Consider the following 23,107-nt stretch of genomic DNA (forward strand, 5'->3'; position numbering starts at 1 on the left):
ATGCCATCAGTGCGATAGGCTTATTACATCTGTTAGGGATGTTTCTTTCTCAATTAATTGTTAACTTATTTCAGTCATACCTAATAAACTCCCAAGTCTAGTTTTTCAATTATTAGCGAAATTTCAAAAACAATAATAGTGCACTGTGCATAGTAAAGTGCACTGTGATATTTTTTTCTATAAAAATACTTGAAAATCTATCATTGGTCCATGCAGCTAAGCAGAGACGTTATGTGAGTTGTTATTAAACTGCTACAAAACAGAGGTCATTTCTATGTCCATTTAAATGGCTCAAGGGTAGATTTGGAATCAAATAGTTCTGGGTTCAAGTCCTGCCTTCCCATGTATGGGTTGTGAGATTTTGGCAAGTTGCTTAGCTTCTCTGAGCCTCAGTGTCCTCGTATGTGAAATGGAATAATAACAGTACTTCGTAGGTGGCCCACATAATCCACTTAGCAGAGTTTCTGACAAATGCTAGTTGCTCACGAGTTGTTTGTCTCACAATTGCCAGGGGACCCAGGATCAGGGTCTTAGCCACTGGCCTCCATCAGGAGCCTGGAGGGTCAGCGAGTTGAGCAGTGCTGGGTCCACTCCCAGCACCACCTTCCTCCCACTCCTCCTTCTGAAGCAGAGGCGACCGTGGCACTGTGGCTACCTTGAACTCTCTGCTTCGGTTTAGGTGATGCTATAGTCTTTGCTGTCCTGTGTGGAGAGGGAAGAGGACTGGCAAGTGTGGTGCAGCCCTGCTGGTCTTTCTTCATTTTCACACACTCTCTTTCTTGCTCCGTGTTTGAAATTCTATTGAAAATATGAAGACTGTTTAAACGACCATTCGGTGAAAGGTTAAAGGAGTAGAGACTCAGGAAACTGTGGGGAAAGCCCAGCAAATAGGAGCAGTTGACAAGCTAGAGAAATCGCTTTGAAGAAGCATCCCATCAAGGCCCCCGAGGAAAAAGCCTCTGAACATTCTCACTCATCCTGTTCCCCCATGACAGGGCGGGTTATTGCGGGGCAGACAGGACGAGCCATCAGACAAGGCCCGAAGGAGGTGCCATCAGCGTATTATAAACAGGCACTGCAGTTACAGGTACAGGAACAATTCATCAGTTAAAACCACATATTTGCATGATGTACCTGTTACGTGTGAGACAGTTCTAAACACCAGCAAACAAAACATCCCCCAACACCTGACCTTGTGGAGCTTAAATCCACGGGGAGAGACAGACAATAAACAAAAACAAACGTAAATGATATCATGCGGAAGAGGAACGGTTCTGTTGAAGGTGAAGAACGATTGGCACTAGGAAAGTGAGTTGGAATGACAGGAGAAGGTCAAGTGGGCTGCTTGGAATTGATACTGTGCAGGACACAGTTATTGGGTAAGTAGCAAGGTCAAGGTTATAATCCTGGGAATGGCGGCTGAGCCTGTTGAGTTAGAAACTGAGACGCTGCATAGACATTGCAGGACTCATCTATGTGGATATGGAAATCACCATGAATTATGAATTGAGCCAACTGTATTACTAGGTAGTTTGTATAGGTCGAGTGATTGACAGTAACGAGCAATAACAGTTTGTTTGCTTACTGACTGACATAGTTGGCGCTCCAAAGGCAAACTGAAAACAATGAATACTTCTAGCTATGGCACAAATGTAGTTAAGTGATAGCACCAACACATTTTCCCCTGAATGGGAAGGCAAGGCTCCATGAGGGCGGCGGTTTCTCCTCTGTTGGACACCCTGCTGCTTTTCCGGTGCTTAGAGCAGTACCTGGCACATGTGAATTGTTCAACATATATTTGTTGAATGAATGAAGGAATGAATGAGCGAACCCCTTTTAGTCGTCCCATACCGCCCCGGCCCGGGAGCTCACGGGTCTGACACGCCCCTGCGCTCCGCGCCTGCGCAGTGTCTGCGCCCTGCGCCTGGCAGGCTGGCGTCCCCGCCCCGCCTCACTAGGTTTGAGCCCTGCCGGCCCCTGTAGCGGAGAGGTGTCCTGCTGTCCTGGCTTCCTACTCGGCGCTCCCACGCCCACCAACTTGGGCTTTTTCCTTCTACGTCAGCCGCAGGGCCCTGGAGATGGCAGCTCAGAAGATAAATGAGGGGCTGGAGCACATCGCCAAAGCTGAGAAATAGTGAGTGAGGGACCCTGATTTGGGCCTCGGTGTGGCCCTGGGGTCGTGCCCCTCTCTGGCCCGGTCTGAGCACCCGGGGTTGGAAGGAGGAGCGAGGCAGTGAGAGTGGGGGTGTTGGCGACGACCTGCGAGGGGCCGGAGCGCGGGCCGCTGCGGGGCCGGAAGCATAGTTGCCCCCCATTCCCCGCCGGAAGTGATCCACGCGCCCCTCCGGAGGTCGTTGGGCTGCAGACTCCGCTGCTTTTGCTAACAGGGAGCTGACCCTCGGCACTTTGGGCTGGGGGATACCCGATGGAGGGGCCGCCCTGCGCATTGCAGCGTGATTAGCAGCACTCCCGGCCTGCGCCTTCTCGAGGGCAGCATCGCGCCTCTCCTCCCTCTCCGGGTGACACCCAAGCTGTCCCCGGGAGATCAGATCGCCCCGAGCTCCTGCGCGAAAAGCCTGCCCTGTGTCGGGCAGTGGGCTGCAAATGTACCCTGAAACTGACCCGGGGACCCCTTGTCATGTTCTGGTGTACCCTTCCTGGGAGCAAGAACTGCGCCTCCTTAGTCTGTTTATGTCTGTCGGGCCGGCATTTGCAGAACGGAGTTATTCTGTCTACTCCTTTTGACACTCCCCTCCTTCTCGGTTGTGTTACCCAACGAAGTTGTATCTGGCAGTTCGAGATAATGAAAAGTCTGCATTGTGCTCTGTGTGAGATGCTTCACACACCTAATCTGACACCTCCACACCTTTCCTGATAGAGATGCTCATTTTACAGAAGGGGAAATGAGACTCCTAATACCTTCCCCGGGCCTGCACCAGGGGAAGGTGGCCAGTACGGTTCTCCGCCGGTGGGTGGGTGGGAGCCACCAGCTCTTTCTGTTACTTGCAGGCAGGGTGTGGGCGGCACTGGGGTCCTTGGTGCACGTGCCCACAACCACCTTTCTTTCTGCTGAGAGCAAACACAGAAGTATTAATAGTGTGTGTAATGAGGATCATCCTAAAGCCGTCAGCTGTGCTTTGGTGACACGGGGGGAGAAGTGTATTCTGTCCCGGGGAAATGTAGGAACCTATTAACAAAGGTGACTTCTGAGCAGGGCCTGACAAAGAGGAAATTTTCGGAGGAGGGGAAACCCTGTGGGAGAATCTAGGCCCAGGATGTAGGGGGAGCGCAGGCCTGCCAACATGCTGGGAGCCGGGAACACAGAGTAGTTGCAGGGCCAGGGCGTGAGCTGGAGAGGAGAGTTAGGGCCAGATGGTGACGGGGTGGTGGCTCTGCTCTGATGGTCTGAACCTTAGCTTTTCTAGGGATCAGGAAGCCAATGGGACCCGGTTAGATTTCGTTTAGGCAAAAGAAATGTGGTAATGTGGAGAAGGCCTGGGAGGAGAGGAGAGTGAGAATACTGGCATAATTGGTAAGCAGACATTTACAAATTGTCACCATGTACCTGTGCACTGGCTGCTGGGGTTATTGAGGTTAAAAAAAAAAGGTCTTTTCCTTAAGAGCTTAGAATTCACAGAAGAGCAGACAAGTAAACAGAAGAGTTTAGAAGGATACAGTAGCTTCAGTTGAGATGCCCAGTGAGGAAAGGTTGCTCTCCCCAGGGTGGGAGAAATGGGTGAGGAGGGCAGAGTGACAGTGACTTCCCCATTACATGTGGTAGGCTGTCATGGTCAGGGCCTGAATTACAACAGTACAAGGGACAGGATTGGGTGACATTCCTTAGACAGAATTGAAAAGCTTCAGTGACTTGACTGGATGTGGAAGGAAAGGCTTGGCCCCTACGTGTCTAACTTGGGAGCTGGAGTGGTGGAGAGACCTTCAGCCAATGCAGGGCACAGAGGTGAATGGGCAGGGAGGTGTTGGATTGAGGCTTGAATGTGTTCTGTTTGAGGCTCAGTAGGTGGCGGGAAATATGGCCCTGGAATTTAGGAGAGATGATTTGATATTTCTGTCATCTAATGATAATATGGGTCAATGTTGCCAAATAGTTTTGTAATTATCATTTTGTGGGGTTTGGTCCTATGAACATTGATTAAACTGTTGGCCTCAACAGAATTTCTATATCAAATTTTTTGACAGAAGTAGTAAAAACTTAGATATAGCCATTAAACTAAATTAACCAGAGTGCCTTCTCCCTTCCAAATTAGAGATGCTTAGTTACTATATTTTTAATCTCTAGCTCTTTCATATGTAGCCCATTAGACAATTGAATGATTATACCTTGTTTTTGATGGAATTTTTTAAAATTGTGTTACAAATTTGCATCTTATACAAGTTCCGGTATATACACAGATACAAATATTAAATAAACTAGAGGCCCAGTGCACGAAATTCATGCACAGGTACAGTCCGTAGGCTGGCTGGGGCCTCCCTCCCCAGCTGTTGGCTGCAGGCTGGGGCCTTCCTTCATTCCGCACCACCCCCTGGTGGTCAGCACATGTCATAGCGAGCGATCGGTCTCCTGGTTGAACTCCTGTGGGGACAATTTGCATATGAGGCTTTTATATAGAGAGATTTAATTGGCAGAAAAATGTTCCTTTAAAGTCAGGGTCTCTGGGCAGTTCACACAGCTGTCACAGAATGAAGGTGTACTTCTGAGGGAGGGCCCAAGGGGATTCCCCATCGCTCAGGTAAGGTTTGAAGCTAACATTGTGATATATAAGCTAATTGAATTGGGATGTAGAAGCTAAGATGGTGTTTATTTAGCAATTCTTATGCACACCCAAGCTTGATAGTCACTAAGTTAATTTAAACTGGAAATATGAAATTATTTTAAATTAAAGCAAGAAAATAACATATTGCAGAAACAGCAAGTAAGGTAAAGACTCAGAATTGATGGTCCTTTGGTTTAGCATCTGAGAAGCCATTGGTGATCCTTGAAAGCAGCATCTCTGGTTTTCATAACATCCCTGTCTTTCTGGTTCTTCTTCCTGTTCACTGGTGACTCCCTCTGTTGTTCGCCTGAATGTTTGTATTCTGCCCTCTCCCTAAGGCCTCCTAGGGCATCCACACTGGACCCGGGGTGTAGCATGTAGCGTTCTCATTTAATCTCTCTGTCCTCTCCTGAGCGTCAGTCACACAGCTCCGAGCGTTTACTTGATGCTGTGCTTTAGTGGGCTTCAAGCTTTAGTGTGCCTCGGGGCTTGTTACACCTGGGTTTTTGCTGCACTTCCAGAGCTTTTGGTTCCATGGGTCTGGTACGGGGCTCAATAATTTACTTTTCTAGAACATTTCCAGCTGGCGTAGGGACCATGCACTGAGAGTCTGCTGTAGTTGGAGTTATGCAGGTATTTCAAAAGGAGGGAAACCATGTCTATGGTAGTGAGAAGGGAAATGGTGAGGTTGTATTAAATTATAAATCAGTTGGATGGAGATGGTCTAAAGGAGCCAGACTTGTTACCTGCTGGCTCCCCCCCCTATTTTTTAATGACCTGTGATGTCATTACAAGCAGAGTTCTGACTTATAAATGTGTTTGGTAACTTCTAAGATATATGCCTTTCTTTCATTTTAGCCTGAAAACTGGTTTATTAAAATGGAAGCCAGATTATGACAGTGCTGCTTCTGAATATGGAAAAGCAGGTATGTGTGACTGTGGCCCAGTAACTCCAAAGTGTAATCTTTAAGTAGGCTGATAGCTTCCTCTCAGCATAATACTTACTCCTAATGCCTCCTATAAGATTCTAATAGTTAAACAGCAACAACAACCTGCCCATGCCCTGGCATTTTTTACGTCATTATTTTCAAATGTGTGGAGGCTGAGTCAGAGATCTCCATAATTCTGCCTCTCGTGACAAGGGAGGTGAGTAGGATTGGCAGAACCTAGCTGCAGGTTTTTAGCATTGTTTATATATTCTTAAACTTCAGTCAGTTGCATAGTATTTCTAGGAGTTTTGCCATAACCCTTTATTACACTTCCTGTTATTGAATAAAGACTTTTGTTTGTTAAATTTTTTTAATTAGCCTTATAAGAAGATCTAAAATCATGTATTTGACAGCAGTGGTTTTTTATGAGCTTCATTTTGAGAAACAGTGATAAACGTTCATGAGTGTTAAGCTACATAAATATTAGAATATATTTATCTTCTGTAAGATAAAAATGATTTGAAATGTGGAACAGACAGGGGCTTTACTAAAACTTTAGCATTTTAAATTATGGAATGAGAGCTTTCAGCATATTTGTGATTATTTTGGATATAAAGCGTGGTACAATTTGAAGTGCCCAGAATACATTTACAGTTGTGTTTCAGTGACAGACCTGATCCCTTTTGTTATCCTAGCATATCACCAAAGAAAAAAGAAATTGGAGAAATTGAAGCTAATCAGTACAATACGTGTTACTTTCTAGATAATAAAAGAAATGACAACAAATGAGTCTTTAGCACTTTTATTTAAACCCTGAGTAAATTCTCGCTCATATTTTTATATCATATTTAAGGGGAAAATTATTAACAGTTCATACTTTATATGGATTTTATGAACACCTTGTAACTTGAGGGCACAACATTTTGCAAATTTCCATGAGGGAAATTTGACACAGATTTGTTGTATATACATCTGAGACGATCAGCTGCTTTCAAAAATAAATATTTCAGGTCAGATTTTCCCATTAAAGCTTACATTTATTTTCTTTAAGGGCTTATGCATAATACATTTAAAATCAGAATAAATGTGGAAATTCACAAAGGGAATTAGTTTTAGTAGTTTATTTTCAATATTTTATTAAAGAGGATTTTAAGAATGCATTTTTAACAAATAACTTTTTTCTTAAAGTTGTATCCTTTTTCCATATTTGTAAGCAACCTTTGGTAAGTTTACCAAATCTGCAGCATCATATTTTAGGGCTAGTCCTCATTGTTTTGCTCTGATGATGACATTTTACAACAATGAGCAATGTATTTTAACATTTTGGATATTGAGGTTTTTTTTTTCCCCCACAGAAAGTTAAACAGTGCAAAAGCTTTATTTTTGAAAAATGCAGTTTTAATTTTTTAGAAATTTATTTAAAGATTGTTCCAAAGAGGAAGGCTTATTATAAAAACACTAGAGGCCCAGTGCATGAAAATTCGTGCACTGGGGGGTCCCTCAGCCTGGCCTGCTCCCTCTCATAGTACGGGAGCTCTCAGGGGATGACCTGCTGATGCAGTCTGGCCTCCCTCTGTGGGAGGCAACCGACCGATCAGGGGAAGGCGATGCCCCCATCATGCCTCTGCTGCTGCCGTTGCCGGCCCTTGCGGCTGCCTGAGCCTTGGCCCGGCCCTCGTTGCCTGAGCCTTGGGCCCTCGCAGCGGCAGCCGCCATCCACGGCCTGCCTGAGCCTCCAGCAGCTGCTGTGGCTTTGTCTGGAAGATGTCTGCCCTAATTAGCATATTACCCTTTTATTAGTATAGATTTAATGTGCTTATTGGTTTTTATTTCTAAACTAGAGGCCCAATGCATGAAATTCATGCAAGTGGCTCGGCCCTAGCAGCCCTGGCTTCGTCTGGAAGGACATCCGGAAGGTCGTTTGGCTGTCTGGTCTAATTAGCATGTTACGCTTTCATTATTTCTAAATTATTCAAAAGATGGAATAAGTTATAACTAAAGCACTGTTTTTTTTTTAAATTACTATTATTAAATGTAAGACTGGTGAAGTAAGGTACTGTTTTTTGTGATAGTACCTCTTATTTGGGAGCATTGGTTTGGCTGATACGGTCTTAAGTTCTCAAAGCTTAGATATTGGTATTAGAAAGACTTCTTAGTTTTGAGTGGAAGTAGCACTGATTTTTAGCAAACAGTATACGATTAAAACAACTTTTGAAAATACTTCTAAGTTATTGATCATCCAAAAAGTGGTAAGAAAATTGCTTTAGAAAAAGTAATACTTTATAGTTTTGTAGAACTTCCTAAGTATTTGATTAAAATAAGTACACATGTTTTCCAGTACTTTACATATGATACAGATTTTGGTAATGATTCATTTGAAAATTTTAAGTGGTGGAAATAGAAAGTCTTTCTGTTGTTTCATTTCAGCTCTTGCTTTTAAGAATGCCAAACAGTTTGACCAAGCAAAAGATGCCTGCCTGAGAGAAGCTGTGGCCCATGAGAATAACAGGGCGTATCTTTTTCAGCCTTTAAAAAGGACTTAACAATTCGATAACTTTGACAAATTTGCTACATGTGGAGTACAATGCCATTAAATTAGAAAACGGTTAGAAAAATTCTGCATATTTAAACTCTGAAGGAGCATTTATAGAGACTTCTGATCATAAGGTTCATACTGCTTTGCAGAGCTACATTTGAGAGTTTATTTCCTTTTTTTTCTGGATTTGCTTGATGATGGTTTTATTTGGGATTAGGTAAGGAAAATCTGTAGACAGGCACTGAAGAATGAAGAGGTAGCACAAGTATTGGAGATGTATAACTACTATATAAATATTTTTAAAATATAGTCTTTCTCAGGCGTTTGAAATACGATTTATAAGTAGTTCAAAACAATACATTTTCCTGAAGTTATTTAAAACTTATACTAAAAATGTTAAATTTGTCTCACTAGCTAATATTATGGTTATAATAACCTTGAATTTTAGTAAAACTCTTCAGATTAATGCATAATGGAACTAGTTTAAAATCTATGTGGTGTTCTTGTGGATTATGTAGTTTTAAGAGACATTAGTAGGCACTAAACTATTTCTTCTTTACCTGTTTGTAGGATTTGCCTTTTGGATCACAACTAAGGCAATGATTTAGTTACCTTTGTCTTTTAAATAGTAAATACTTAGAAATGCTTGGTTTGCTTTTTTTCCTTAATTTTGACTTTGTTACATCCATTCAGTCTTTTCCATGCTGCCAAGTAAGTAAATATTTTCTCACGTTTTCATGTGTTTGCAGATTATTATGTTTTAAATGTTGTTTTTCCATAGGTCAGTAAATTTTTCCTAAATTATAAACTTGTAAATAGTGGATTATTTTGTATTGATTTAAATAAAAATCATTTTCATTTGTTTTAGTCTTCACCTGAACTTTAAAAACTAAGCTCTCCTAAGATATACAATGTTTCAATTAAATTCAGCTCGGTATTTTTAGGACCATTTTGTTCAGTAACTTATGAAAAACCAAGTAAGTTACAATTAATTTGTTTCCCTCTTTCTTGATAGTTAATAGTGTCTATGGAGAAAAGTAGGAAGCTTTCTCCTGCTTTTGTGGAGAGTACTTGTTTGAAAACTTGGATTTAGACTTGTCCAATAGAAGTCACTTACCCATTCTGTATCATACTTAATTTTGCATCTGCAAAATAAAAACCCTTTATTTTAGGTGCCTGATGTTGCTAAGGCAGTATTGTCTGTGAAAATAAAAAGAAAGAAAAAAAACGTTGTGTGTTAATACAAGCCTAAAGTAATGTGTAGTGCCTAAGCCAGTTAAAAGTGATGAGATAAGTGCCCTAGCTGGTTTGGCTCAATGGATAGAGCATTGGACTGAGGACTGAAGGGTCCCAGGTTCGATTCCAGTCAAGGGCACATGCCTGGGTTTCGGGCTCAATCCCCAGTGGAGGATGTGGAGGAGGCAGCCAATCAATGATTCCCTCATCATTGATGTTCCTATCTCTCTCTCCCTTCCTCTCTGAAATCAGTAAAAATATATTTTTTAAAAAGTGAAATAACTTCCTTTATCTGTAATAGAAGGTTTCTCCTCCTCCTATTTCATTAAGATCTCATCCGGGAATTTATATTCTCTTTGCAGAGCTTATGAGCAAGCTGGCATGATGTTGAAGGTCAGTAATGTTCTGTCACAGCTGTTATATAACTAAAATGAATTAACTGCATGGTGTTGAAGTAAATTTGTGTTGAAGTTGAAAAGTCTCCTTGTAAGGCGACAGATGTCCAAAGCAATACTAATTGGGCCTACAAGGTAAAATGTGTGTGTCATAAAATAGGAATTTCTAAAAGTGAAATTTAAGAGAGAATATGTTGGAGGAAACTGGGAATCCCAAGGTTCTAGGCTTTGTAACCAGGAGAGGTGTATCGCTAAGCTAAACAGAGCTATGTGGGAGGTTCCCCTACTTCTGAGAAATTTACAACAGCTGAATGTGGTAAAAATGTACAAGTACATATTTTTTACTGCCCATGGGTTATAGAGAGGAGAGATTTTTGCTTGTTTTACATATATCAGTTGGCATTGAAGAGAAGACTTAAGCTGTTGCTGTTTAACTGATTCTCCTTGAATGAACTATTTTGGCTAGTGTGGCTATGCCTCTTTTTATATTTCTGCTTCTTAAACACAGGTTGGAAATTAATATTCTGTTGTGTGACATAACATATTACTTTATGACACTGACCCTCAAAGTATGCTGTTGATGGCATTCAGCATGGAAGGTGGTTGCAAACTCAGATGAACGCAGGGCATAATGGAGTGACTGAAAAGGAGGAGGTGCCTGGGTGTGTAGGGCAGTAGGAAATGGGGAGAATTGAGGCTGCAGGAGGTAATATTCCTCCATCAGGACAGCTGCTGCTCAGCCCCAGCATATTATGGCCGTGTGGGAATGTAAGCTGGCTGATTTAATAGCCTTTGATATTTTTTTAACGTAGAAAGTCATGAAACAACTTTTATGAAATTATCTGATTTAAAAATACTGAATGGTTCAAATAAGATGCACTTGGAAATAAGATGCAGCCCTTGGGATGCAGTTTGCCACCTTTGGCATAGGCCTTGTGTATAGTAGGGACTCAGTAGATGTTAAAAGGGGTTTGAATGCTTACAAAACGGTAAAGAGCAAATTTATTTGTATAGTTTCCCTGAAATTCTGTGAAGTGATGATGAATTCTGTGTAGAAATTAACTGATACATATTTGGTTTGGCTAAATGAAGCCTGATGGGAAGAGTAACCATGTTGAAGGCATTTCATTTTAAGTATATTTTATTGTATAAAGTTTGAGTCATTTACTTTTATGAATCAGGGGTAAAATAATTGAATTTCAGGTTAACTTTGCATTTTTAAGTTGATGCATTTACTGATCACGCTCTGTCCTTTGCCTAAAGGAGATGCAGCAACTCCCACAGGCTGTCCAGCTGATTGAAAAAGCCAGCATGATGTATCTGGAAAATGGCACCCCCGACACAGCAGCCATGGCCTTGGAGCGAGCTGGAAAGTGAGTGTGCGCAACAGGCTCTGCATAGAGTCATCATCTTTTTATTTAATAAAATCCTTTGAAAAACAAGTTTTCTATTTCTCACGTGAGTCAATTTTTCTTGTGTAATTTAGGCTTATAGAAAATGTAAATCCAGAAAAGGCTGTACAGTTATACCAGCAGACAGCTAATGTGTTTGAAGTAAGTTTGAATTTTATTTCTTTTTCTTTAAATACACTTAGAATGTTTAGATTCATAATATGTAAATAGAGAAATGCAGCAGCTACTTTTTAAACCTTTTCTGTGCTCCCAGATGAACTCTGTTTGTCTCTATTAGAGAGCGATGAAATGGACCAGCAGCTTTGGTGTCACCCTCTCACCCCCACCCCTCACCCCCATATTGAGTGCCATTACTTTTTTATTAGGTAATTATTGGAGGGAACAAAGGTTCCTGCATTGAAGCTGCCAACACTCTCTTTTGTTTGATTCCTGTAGAATGAGGAACGTTTACGACAGGCAGTTGAATTACTAGGAAAAGCCTCCAGACTGCTAGTACGAGGACGCAGGTGAGTTTTCCAAAACTGTGTTCATGTGCGACCGTGTATACCTTTAGTTCATGTTGGAACTGTTAAGTAATTTTGGGAACAGCTTGTTAAGCTTTTTGGTGTGAGTCATGGACACACCAGGGGACCCAATAAATATTGATGTCTGTAAGGTGGCACATTGAGTTAAATATTAAAAGATCTGTTTTTCTAAGGTGTAATCTCAAAAAGTATCAGGCATTGTACTCTTGTTGGCTCAGCAGCATGAGAGAGAGAGCAGTTTTGATCTGATATTTGGTTAGATTATAATGTCTATCTTTTAAGGAGAAATATCCATATAGGCATAAATAACAAGATGCCCTGAATGCTCCCCCATGAAAATGGACAGCTTTTTGATAGCCAAATAGTGTCATTAAATAGGGTTTTACTTTTTTATCCTTTAAATATATGACATAGAATTCTGCTACCATGCCCAACTTATAAACCAGCTTTGGCCCCACAATTTAGCAAGTTGATCTTTAGAAATTCAGAATACGTTTCTCTAATGAGTCTCACTTTATGAGGCAGTAAACTGACAGCCCACAAAAATTCAAATTCATAATGTGAGTTAAACCAAGCCACTGTATATTTTTGTATGAAAATATTTTTTAAAAGTAATGATTGGCACAGAAAAATATAGTATAACATTTTTGTACTTTTGAGTCATAGCAACACCTTTCTCTCTCTATATCCTCACAGTGCAGACTGCTTCCTCTTTTTGGCTGTTAGGATGGGAGAAATAGGTGAAGACTCAAATTCACCCGGTCACAAGTTCAATGTTAGTAAGGGAGTACTGGAATTAGGAGTACAGGGGTGGGCAAAAGTAGGTTAAAGTACCAGTCATCATTACCTGAAAGATAAATCATAAATAAGGATATGAAATAATAAGAAGACAAATAACACAAATACTACAATAATAAATAAATAATAATGCAAGAATAAACTCTGTTTCAGGTACTCACAACTGTACACCTACTTTTGCCAACCCCTGTCTAATATAGCTTTGCTGGGAGAAGATCTGATTAGGGTTGGGGAGGAAAGAAAGGGATGGGGCCTCAGAGGAAGATTTTTGGTGAAACCTTCCTCTACACTGCCATGTGAGTGGGATGGAAGAAGAGGAAAATGTGTGAGAGTAGACAGAAAAAGATGAATGTTGAGGATCAAAGGCAGCAGAAGGATTTTTCTGGTGTCGACTGCTCTCCACTGCTGCCCTTTTCAGCACCGGGTGCTGCTGGGGTCACGGAGGCAGCAGTGAGCATGGTCAGTGAGGGCGGAGTGGGAGAAGTGGTTCTTCGGTGGGAGGCGGTGCTCTCAGGGCGTCTGGATGGCCTTTCGGTGGAAGGAAAGAAATCTGGGGTGATGAAATTGAGGGCTGTCTCTCTCTAAGACATTTCATAAACAGTCATAAAGTAGTTTGTTGAATTTGCTGGATGCTGATTAATGAATGATCCTTACCAGACTTAAAACTCTCCATTTGAAGTAACCTATCCGTACCTCCTCTTGCTTTGACTGTCTGCGTGATGCCTAAAAGGGCAGGGCGAGCATTTAAAAGAAGCCGTATGAGTAGAGCTCATGGAAATGGAGCAGTTGCCAAAATGCCTGTTATCTTCTTTATTTCTCTAAAAGTTGTACTATCAAATATGTTATAAGAATGGCCTCTGCTGTAGATCATTGAGACCTGCCTTGTTTGACATTCCTTTGTTTTTGTTTTTAGGTTTGATGAGGCGGCACTTTCTATTCAGAAAGAAAAAAATATTTATAAGGAAATTGAGAATTACCCAACTTGTTATAAGGTATATTTTGAAAGTGCTTATTTTTGGCTTTACATTACATAATTTTTCATATTGGCGTAAATATGTACCTATAACCAGATTCCATGGATATTTGTCTATTTTTTTAAATAATGTTTTCTGGGACTCTCTATTTGACCAAGATGGAATAAGCCTACTGCAGCCTCTCTCCTATTGATTACAACTAAAACTTCCAGACAAAATACAAAAAAAAGCAATTACTTTGAAAAGTAAATAGAACCAATTGATGGAGAGAAGTAAACACTTGCAGAAGCAACCAATAGAGGAATGCATTTCCAGGATCTTTTCCTATTTCCCCTTGTGGCCTTGGCTTAGGAGCCCAGCCATGGAGCTGGGCCACAGAGGCTCCAACAGCTGAAACGCCTGAAGAACCCACCGACCGCATCTTTCTAACCAGAGGCACTGGATTTCTCTGGTTAGAAAAAAGGCTCCCTGTTTTCCTCTTTTTCCCTCCCTTGGCTTTGCTCTGTGGGGAAGACCTAGTCATGGAGCTACAGCTGTGGTGGTGGCACAGGCCGGTTAAAACGCCAATGGAAACCTAATCTCTGGCCAGAGGAACTGGGAAGATGAGCTAAGAGAGCAAGGAGAAAACCCAGAAAAGGGAGCTGGAACAGGGAATCCCCTGACTGGGTGGGGGGGGGGCGGGGGGAGGGCACGCAGGTCTTGGGTTTACTCTCCAGCTGGGCCTGTGCAAGACAGACCCAGAGGCAGAACGTAGGCTTTGAGAACTGCAGTAAGATTAAAACACTATCCAGGGCTCATAGCACCCTTGCCAGGCTCATGCGTGGGGCAGAGCCCACCAGCAGAGCTGAGGGACTGAACGAAGACTAGAGCCACTGCCCACCAAAAGCAGACAAAAATGCAGTCTGAGCCTGACTAGGTGACTGCCTGCTGGAAGCACCCAACTCTCCTGGAAATGATAGGCGAGTCTGCATCACAGTCACAGTGCCCAGGGTGCAGTCCCAAAGACTCAGCAGGGAAGAACCAGGACAGTAGGACCAGTTCTCAAGAGAAAGGCAACTGATGCGCACCCACGCATGGCTTGGTGTTGGGATTGTCAGATCAGGGCTTTGCAGCAACTGTCATAATGGCGAGTGAGCCAAAGGTAAACACAGGCGAATGAATGGGAGATACCGCTTTTTAAATAGAAACTATAAAAAAGAAGCAAATGAGAAACCAAAATAGCTGTATCTGAAATAAAATACTAGATGGACTTAATATGACAATTGAGATGAAAAAATTCAAGGAACTTGTAGGTAGATCAATAAAAGTTATCTGAAAAATAGAGATAAAATATTGAAGAGCTATTTTGCCAAGAAGATATCAGTCACACCTTTAATCTTATTAATACTTTCCTTGGCTTATAAATGGTATCATTGTTTCTGTTATCTAAAGTTTTTCCTAGTATCTCTTTAAGAATTCCAAAGTATAATAGTAGAGTTATGCCCCCCTTTCTTTTTAATTCCCTTTTCAAGATTAAACCTATATAGGTTTTTAAAAGAAATTTTCTTTAAAATGTGAGGTGGTGTCTAAGGCTTGTTTATTACTCTGCGGTCCTCAGACTAGCAGTACCAGGGCCACCTGGGCGCTTGTTAGTAACAGCAGGGTCTCAGGCTGCTGCGGGCCCACGGACTCAGAGTCTTCATTTTAACAAGACCCTGGGGTCGTTTTTGTGCACAGTAGAGTTTGAGATGTCTACTTCGGTATATTTTTCCTCAGATGTCCTGTGGAAATCACTGCAGAAATTATAAATCTTTCTGTATAAAACCGAAACTATGAAAGTTAAATTCTAGGTGTCAGGAAATTAAATTTATTAAGTAGATACAAATATGGACCATAATCACATCTTTTGTTTTAGAAAACAATTGCTCAAGTCTTAGTTCACCTTCACAGAAATGACTACGTGGCTGCGGAAAGATGTGTCAGGGAGAGCTACAGGTAAGGCGCTGACTGCGCTGTCCTGACTTGGAACGTCCACATTTCTGTTAGTTTGAGGTGACTGCTTAGTAGACAATAATCCTGGCTGTGAAACTGGATGGTTTTTTTAAAAAATAAATAAATTTCATAGTGACAGAAGCACTTGACTACTATTTCAGCTTTTCCAGCAGGATTTTTACAAGTTATGTTCTTTCTTGTGTTTTTCTCCTGGGGACTTCCATGGAGGTGAATGACATGGATGATTTTATTATATTTGCGTTCTAAGAAAAAAAGAACAACAACACAAAAAGGAAAGTTTTCAGAATGTATGTGACAGGAAGATCTGAATAAGGGGTTTTCCTGTCAGAGATGTTTAGATGAGCAGTCTCCATCTGGGCACGGTCGACCTGGGGCTGTGTAATTCTTCGTTGCCAGGCCTGTCCTGTGCACTGTAGATTATCTAGCGTCGTTCCTGACCTCTGCCCAGTTGTAACATTTAAAAACGTCTCCAGAAGTTGCCAAACCTCTGCTGGGGCAGATGCACCTGGTTGAGAGGGAGCAGGTAGAGCTGTGTGACTTGTGCTTGCTGTAGCATTCCAGGGTTCAATGGGAGTGAAGACTGTGCCGCCCTGGAACAGCTGCTGGAGGGCTATGACCAGCAAGACCAAGACCAGGTGTCAGAGGTCTGCAACTCGCCCCTCTTCAAGTACATGGACAATGATGTGAGTGGCCTTCGCCTTAGCTTCTTTCCTCTTGAATGGAAGAGGCTTCCAGCAAGATTCTCTCTCTTACGGACTTTGAGATTTTTCTCCTATTTTTTACCTCAAGATACTTCTCATTTCGCATGTGCACTTTTTCATTATGGGTTTGGGTTGTTTGAATGTCAACCATATAAGTTTACAGCCAGTTATTTCTCTATCTGTGTTGACCATATATATGTTTTTTAATTCAGCCCCATTTTTCCAGCTTCTTTCATTTGTTGGCTTCTATAGGTTGCTTAGTTTTTAAATTTCTTCTAGACTCACTGTCTGAAAGAGACCCATCATGTAGTGGCCTGTAATTCAGTAGACTTGTTGGAATTCCACTTCAGTGATGACTACCTGTGTGATGCAGGTTATTAATTAACTATCTGTAAGCCTCAGTTCACTCATCCGGAGAAATGGAGAGACTGGTCTCTGTCTTGCCAACCTATGGTGACGAGTAGATCGGACTGTGTTCCCAAAACAGCCTTCTGTGCTGCCATGTACAGATGTGAGCCATGACAGTAGGCTTCTCTTCTTTCAGATTTCCCTTTTCAGTAGATTGGTGAGCACCAATTTTTTAAAATATATTTTTATTGATTTCAGAGAGGAAGGGAGAGAGAGAAACATCAGTGATGAGAGAGAATCATTGATCGGCTGCCTCCTGCACACCCCACACTGGGGATCGAACCGTGACCTCCTGGTTCATAGGTCAGTGCTCAACCAGTGAGCTCCGCAAGCTGGGTAGCACCAGTTAACTGGATTTCGTTTTGCAACTTTAGTCTTATGGTATCAGATCAGCTTAAGATCTTCAATTTTTTATCACAATGTATATAGAGAAACCTTTATTTCTCTCGATAAATTCTTAATAGGCTTTTGTGAATTTGCAAATATTTTAAAAAATTTGTCCATAGCTTACACTCTTCATTTACTCAAAGACTTTATTTCATAGGAACCATAAGTTACTTAACTCACCATGTCCCTATTATCTCATATTCCTAAGTGTAGAATTGACATTTGTGCTAGTTGTGTACCTGTCACATTATGGTTGTAAGCCATCTGAGGGCAGGGCAATGTTGAGTTTTCCTGTGGTGGTTTTTCCATCTAAATTAGTGGTTCTCAACCTTCCTAATGCCGCGACCCTTTAATACAATTCCTCATGTTGTGGTGACCCCCAATTTCATTGTTACAAATTGAACATAATTAAAGCATAGTGACTAATCACAAAAACAATATGTAATTATATATGTGTTTTCCGATGGTCTTAGATGACCCCTGTGAAAGGGTCGTTCAACCCCCAAAGGGGTCGCGACCCACAGGTTGAGAAGGGCTGATCTAAATGGTAGTGTTGGTTTTCATGAGGTAGAAAGCTAGGATCTGCCTTTTGTTGAGACATTACATGCGGAGATTCTAGTTACCCAGCTTTTGAGACATTGCTTTGTCATTGACAGTACGCTAAGCTGGGCCTGACTTTGGTGGTCCCAGGAGGAGGAATCAAGAAGAAAGCCGCAGCAACACCAGAGGCCAAGCCTGAAGGCACCACTGCCCCCGCTGCCGAGGAGGAAGATGAATATGCGGGAGGGCTATGCTAGGCTTCACTGAAGGGAACGTCCTCATACGCCTTCATGGACTTGGAACTTGTCTAAGGGTACCCACATTTCATTGCAGTCATGGCTTTGAATGCTAATAAAGGTGAATTTTGTTTACCACTTCCTCAAATCACCCATTGTACCTGCTACATGTGAAGCACTTTTTTCTTTCTAAATACACGGAAGCAATTAACAGGAGAAAGTAGTGTCACATTTTAATAGTTGATTTTAAAGTTTGCAAGCCAAATTCTAAGACAAATTATGTTCTAAGCAAAACGAAAGAGCCAATAGGCATAGAGATATTCTTTTTCTTGTAATTTATTGTTAGAGACTTTCCTTTGCATTTTTTTAAACAATTGCTGCTAAAATTGAAGTTTACTAGTTAAACAAAATAATATTTTAAACATTTGTTTTGTTATATTTTGCAAAGGAAATTTATCCCTCGTAATATTAGCTACATTTAAATTATTAAGATGAGAGATTGGAACAGGAAGCTATTTTGATCTTTACAATATTATTTAGTCCAATAAAGGATGCATTTAAAATCTTCTTTGTAAATTCGAAAGTTCCTAAAGTAGCATATGAAAGTAATTCTGTAAATGTCTTCAATTCTCTGTGAAATATGGATATTTGTCCCATCAAAAAATCACATAGTGACTGTCTCCAAACCCACTTGATTCTTGACTAAATGAGAACTAACCTAGACCTTTTTATGGATTCTAACAAAGAAATAATGTTTCTATCAACTTATATATATACATATATATATATTTTTCCCCTCCAAAATAATTTGATTCACTTAGGGTTATAACAGGACGGTAACATGACGTGGGAAATGTTGTATACCACAAACATTTATCTGAAATGGGAGAATCGTTTTGAAGTACTTATATTTAAAGTACTGTGCTGCCAATGTTTCGATCCTTTATAGATGTTTCCTGAAAGGTTATTTTGAAGCATTCCTCTTTCAGCCTGTGTGGCTTAGATCCATCTCCCAACCTGTTAATTTGAAAGGGGCTCCAAACACCAGCAGTGTGCATTCTGCAGGCAGATGCTACCCAGAGTGGTTTCCTCTTCATTCACGCCCTGTCTCTCTGCATAGAGTCCTAGCTGTTGCAGGTGCAGTCTGCTTAGTTTTGCTGGACTTCCGAAAACACTAATGTAGATTATCAAGAGTGGTTTTAGTCACGGTTGGTTCTGTGGGAGCGCTTACACAGTATAACCTCCTGATTTGTGTGCTTGTGGTGGGTGGATGTTTGCATAGAAATCTTTATTGAAGGTCTGATTCAAAACACTAATAAGTTGGATGTTTTGTTTCCTTAAGTTGCTTGCATAGTTTAGCAGGTATCAGCTAATTTTCAGTAATTGTTTGGAGATTAACTTTGAGCAACCTCAGTAAAACTATATTTAGGCAGTTGAATTTAATGATAATATTTCAAATATCCTATCATTGCTGTTATACCCTTTAGATCCAATGAGAAGCTTCCAGAATCTTATATTGATGCTCATTTGAGGTAATTAGCAATCTGTTTAAACAGACCGGGAAGTGTTTAAAAGATATTTTACACCATTTGTTTATAGACCATATTATCCATTACAGCCTTGGAAACTTTTGTTTACTTTTACTCTTTTCTTACATATTAAGTAAAATGAGGAGCAATTCAGTGCATTCTGTAGCAGCAATGCAAGTGAGTCTTAAATAACATAAAAGGTTTATATAAGCACAACCTCTCACCACCCTCCCTGCCCACATTTAAGAACTAAGAACCATAAGGACTTGTGTATTTCAGGGTTATTCTATATGGTGTCCAGTAAAAAAGCATTGCTTCCACATTTATGCATTTAGCTTTTCCACCTATGTAAGTCTTTATTTTCAGAGGATAGAGTGGAAAACTTGTGTTTACAAAAGGAAAAATAGTTTTCTAGAACTCGTGTCATTACTTTTACCAAAGTGGAAGTCTGCATGAACATGCTCAGAATCTAATATTCAATGTTCTGTTATAGTGTAAGTGCAGCCAGCCTGCAAAATATATTTAATATATTGAATTTATTTGTATATATGCAGAGTATTTGTGCTTTATTCCTATTTTTTTCCAGCTCTTTGATGAGTAGGATATTAAATGTGTTGTTATGGAAATGCAGATTATTGCTTCAATGATAAGATAATTATGAAAATAAAATCTGGAACTATATAAATATGATTATTTTTATTGTTATTCATTTTGCTTTGCTTGTTTATTTTCTTTTTTTAAGGACACATTGTTATTTATATGATTCCAATTATATTTTACAAGAACAGTATTTGTCTAAGTTGTATATTCTGCTCCATAGGAGTAACTTTAAACTATTTAGGTTTCTTAAGGTACTGGTTATCCAGTTACTATATATAATACTGCACTATCTGTTATTTGGTGCGATGGATAACTTTAATACATCTTCCAAAAGAAATAATTTTTTCATTGAGTTAAGTGAGGTAACAAATACATGAATAGGAGGTTAAGAAAACTAATTGAAATGGCATTGTTTTGCATTTAAGCATAGTTAGTACCTTAAAAACCAGTGGATTTACTTATAATTAATCAGATATTTTTTGAGTGCCTGCTATGTAATATTGTCCATGTTTTTCATAGACTGGGAATCAATATGATTTAATAACTGGACTTAATAGAAGTTGGAATAAGAGGTAGAGGAAATGCAGGGAAAGCAACAGCTCTTGGCCATAATGTGATTTTGCATTTCTCTGGGGACACCTTGGAGTGTTCTGAATGTGTTCTGTGGTCACCCTGGTAGTCTCATCTTAATGCTACAGTCTCCCTCTACCCTGACCCCCCGTTGTTTTTATTAGGCTAGTATCAAAAAAAGGCTCAATATCGACTTTAATTTGATGCTGAATTTAAGGACATTAAAAATGTCTTGAAATAAAAAGAACTGAAGCAAATATAGTATCCATTTTGAAAAAGGAGAGCAAACCTCTTCCATTTGAGTTTTTTTGTTTTTGTTTTTGTTTTATTTAATGGTTCATTATAGGGCTTTTAGTTAACATTCAAAGGCCCTGAATAAAATTTCCCTAAGTAATTAGCCCCAGCTAATAAACTAGGTTAATGAAATCCCCATAGAGTTTAAAGCTTAAACATTTTAAATTACATTTACAATTTTTTTTTTTTTTTATAGCTGATTCTTCCAAAGCTTTCAAAGGGACCTAATTAGGCAGTCTTAAAACTTTCAAAATCTTTGCAGGCACTTAACTAACTTGTAAAGCTAATAAATTCAACTTATGCATATAGTAAAGTTTCCAAATTTTCAAGTACTGTTTGTGAACTTAAATTCTCAAATTAATCACAATTAAATATTTCAAGTGAAAATCAGAAGGTTAATATGCCAAGTTCTGTTAAATGTTTCAATAACCTTAAATATGAACATACACAGATTATCACATTAATTAGAAAACTTCTAGCCTAACAAAGTATGATCACCATGGGGTTGACTTACTTTGTCAATATGAAATACTTTTTTCTTTATCTACCCAGGGTAAGTCATCTAACTTACCAACTTGTTCCAGTTCAGGGGAACGCATTTGCCATCTTGGATAGGCCAAATGTTTTGAGCCTATCAGAGACTAAGATGCAGCCTTGGTTTGCTAAATACTTGTCGGATGGTTCGCACATAACACAGACGAGCCAACTTGGCCTTTCGTTTGGTTCTTGTACTGTGTCAACAGAGGGCAGCAAGCCTGTACCTTTGGCTCAGGGTGTAGTTTCACAACACTGGACCACACACCCTTTTGGCATTTTTAGAACTATCCTGTGCAGCTTCGAGGGTGTTGTTGTTTTTTGTGTGTTTTTTTTATAACTTCTTTCAACATTTTGTAGTCTGATTTGGGTAAATAGAGTTCTGCACCTCTAGCTAGTTTGGAGATCATTTATTTTTCTACTTGATTTGAAGTGTTACCCTTGGTTTCTGCATCTTTTCATATTTCATAGATTAGGCCATGATTCAGTAGCCTCTGTATTGATAAACTCATAATTCATTAGGCATCATTTCAATAAACTTAATGAAACAACTACGACTGCAGATGATAATGGAATCTGGATTATAGGAAAGGCATGACTTCCTAAAAAGCCAATCAGTCAGGAAGGGCCAGATCATGCTGTAGTAACAACAACCTGAGAATCCTCTGTATTTTAAACCCATAAAGGATCATTTTTACTCCTGCTCCATGTGCATTACAGGTCGGCCGAGGGCTCTGCTCCCTGTCTGCCACTCTCAGGGCCAGACCAGGGAGCATTACAGATCGCAGTGGCAAGGGCAAGGGAACTCGCATATCCTGCCAGCTATAAGCAGTCCATCCCCAAAGCTACACACTGACTTCCACTCACCCGCCATGGCGATGCCAAGTCTACTCAGGCCTTAAAGCACTTGTGGTCAATTATGTTATTTTTTGGTGAATTTTTCTAATACTCATTATAGGATTTTAATAGGAAATAAGTTCAAATAAACATACAGAGTGGTTTCACACATATCATCACGTGTTAGCCCTGACAAGCATTCTCTGTTACCCCCATTTTCAGGTGAGGAAGCAAACCTAGAGGAATTAATTTGCTCTGAACATTTTCAGTGTGAAGTTACGTAATGGCAGATGTTGCTTGAACTGGCTTCTTGAATTTCTGTCATTTATTTGAAAAGAAAAACAACCTCAGCAGGCCAACTTGGAGTTTGAGCATTTTTTCTTTTTTTCAAATCCTCACGTTGAGGATATTTTTTGCATTAGTTGCCTCCCTCAAGTGAGGATTGAGCCTGCAACCATGGCAGGTGCCCTTGACTGGAATCGAACCCATGACCCTTCAGTCTGATAGCCAACACTCTAACCACTGAGCAACTGATATGGCGTTTGAGCTTTTAATTAATTTTTAAGTAGTATTGTGAGCAATCCATTGTTAAAAACATTAGAGACCTGGTTCAGACTTCTGTAAATGTGAATAAAATGTGAGCTCCATTAAATTAAAATGCGACCTCCATAAGAGGGAGTACCTTGATGCTCTTCCTCACCAGTGAATCTTCCAGAACAGTGCTTGGCACACAGTGGGCATTGAATAAGTATTAACACTTACTTGAACAGAAGCACTCAACGAATGTCATTCTGTGTTTATTAAAATGGGCTGGTCTCTAGTCATGCTCTTTGTCACTCTTAAATACTATTAACCAGTATTTATCCAACACTTTTCAAACCAAATAGATATAACATTACT

The 23,107-nt window shown here is 40.3% G+C and overlaps 1 protein-coding gene across 1 annotated transcript; it reads left to right on the forward strand.

Moving 5' to 3' along the window:
• Positions 1–1,954: 1,954 nt before the first annotated feature.
• On the forward strand, positions 1,955–20,062 carry NAPG (NSF attachment protein gamma). Its single transcript, XM_059706646.1, has 12 exons — positions 1,955–2,134; positions 5,634–5,701; positions 8,132–8,216; positions 8,934–8,951; positions 9,839–9,869; positions 11,135–11,244; positions 11,358–11,424; positions 11,719–11,789; positions 13,519–13,597; positions 15,474–15,553; positions 16,125–16,254; positions 17,724–20,062. The coding sequence occupies exons 1-12, from the start codon at positions 2,079–2,081 to the stop codon at positions 17,862–17,864; spliced, it is 936 nt and encodes a 311-aa protein (XP_059562629.1). The 5' UTR covers positions 1,955–2,078; the 3' UTR covers positions 17,865–20,062.
• Positions 20,063–23,107: the final 3,045 nt, after the last annotated feature.

This window comes from Myotis daubentonii, chromosome 8 (assembly GCF_963259705.1).
Source record: "Myotis daubentonii chromosome 8, mMyoDau2.1, whole genome shotgun sequence".
NCBI classification, from domain to species: Eukaryota; Metazoa; Chordata; class Mammalia; order Chiroptera; family Vespertilionidae; genus Myotis; species Myotis daubentonii.

Bases quoted from the DNA above. Each gene is read 5' to 3' on its own strand.
- NAPG (XM_059706646.1), top strand. From the start codon at position 2,079: ATGGCAGCTCAGAAGATAAATGAGGGGCTGGAGCACATCGCCAAAGCT. The intron at 5,702-8,131 runs GTATGTGTGACT...GTTTCATTTCAG, and splicing joins TTCTGAATATGGAAAAGCAG to CTCTTGCTTTTAAGAATGCC. The intron at 11,425-11,718 runs GTAAGTTTGAAT...TGATTCCTGTAG, and splicing joins AGACAGCTAATGTGTTTGAA to AATGAGGAACGTTTACGACA.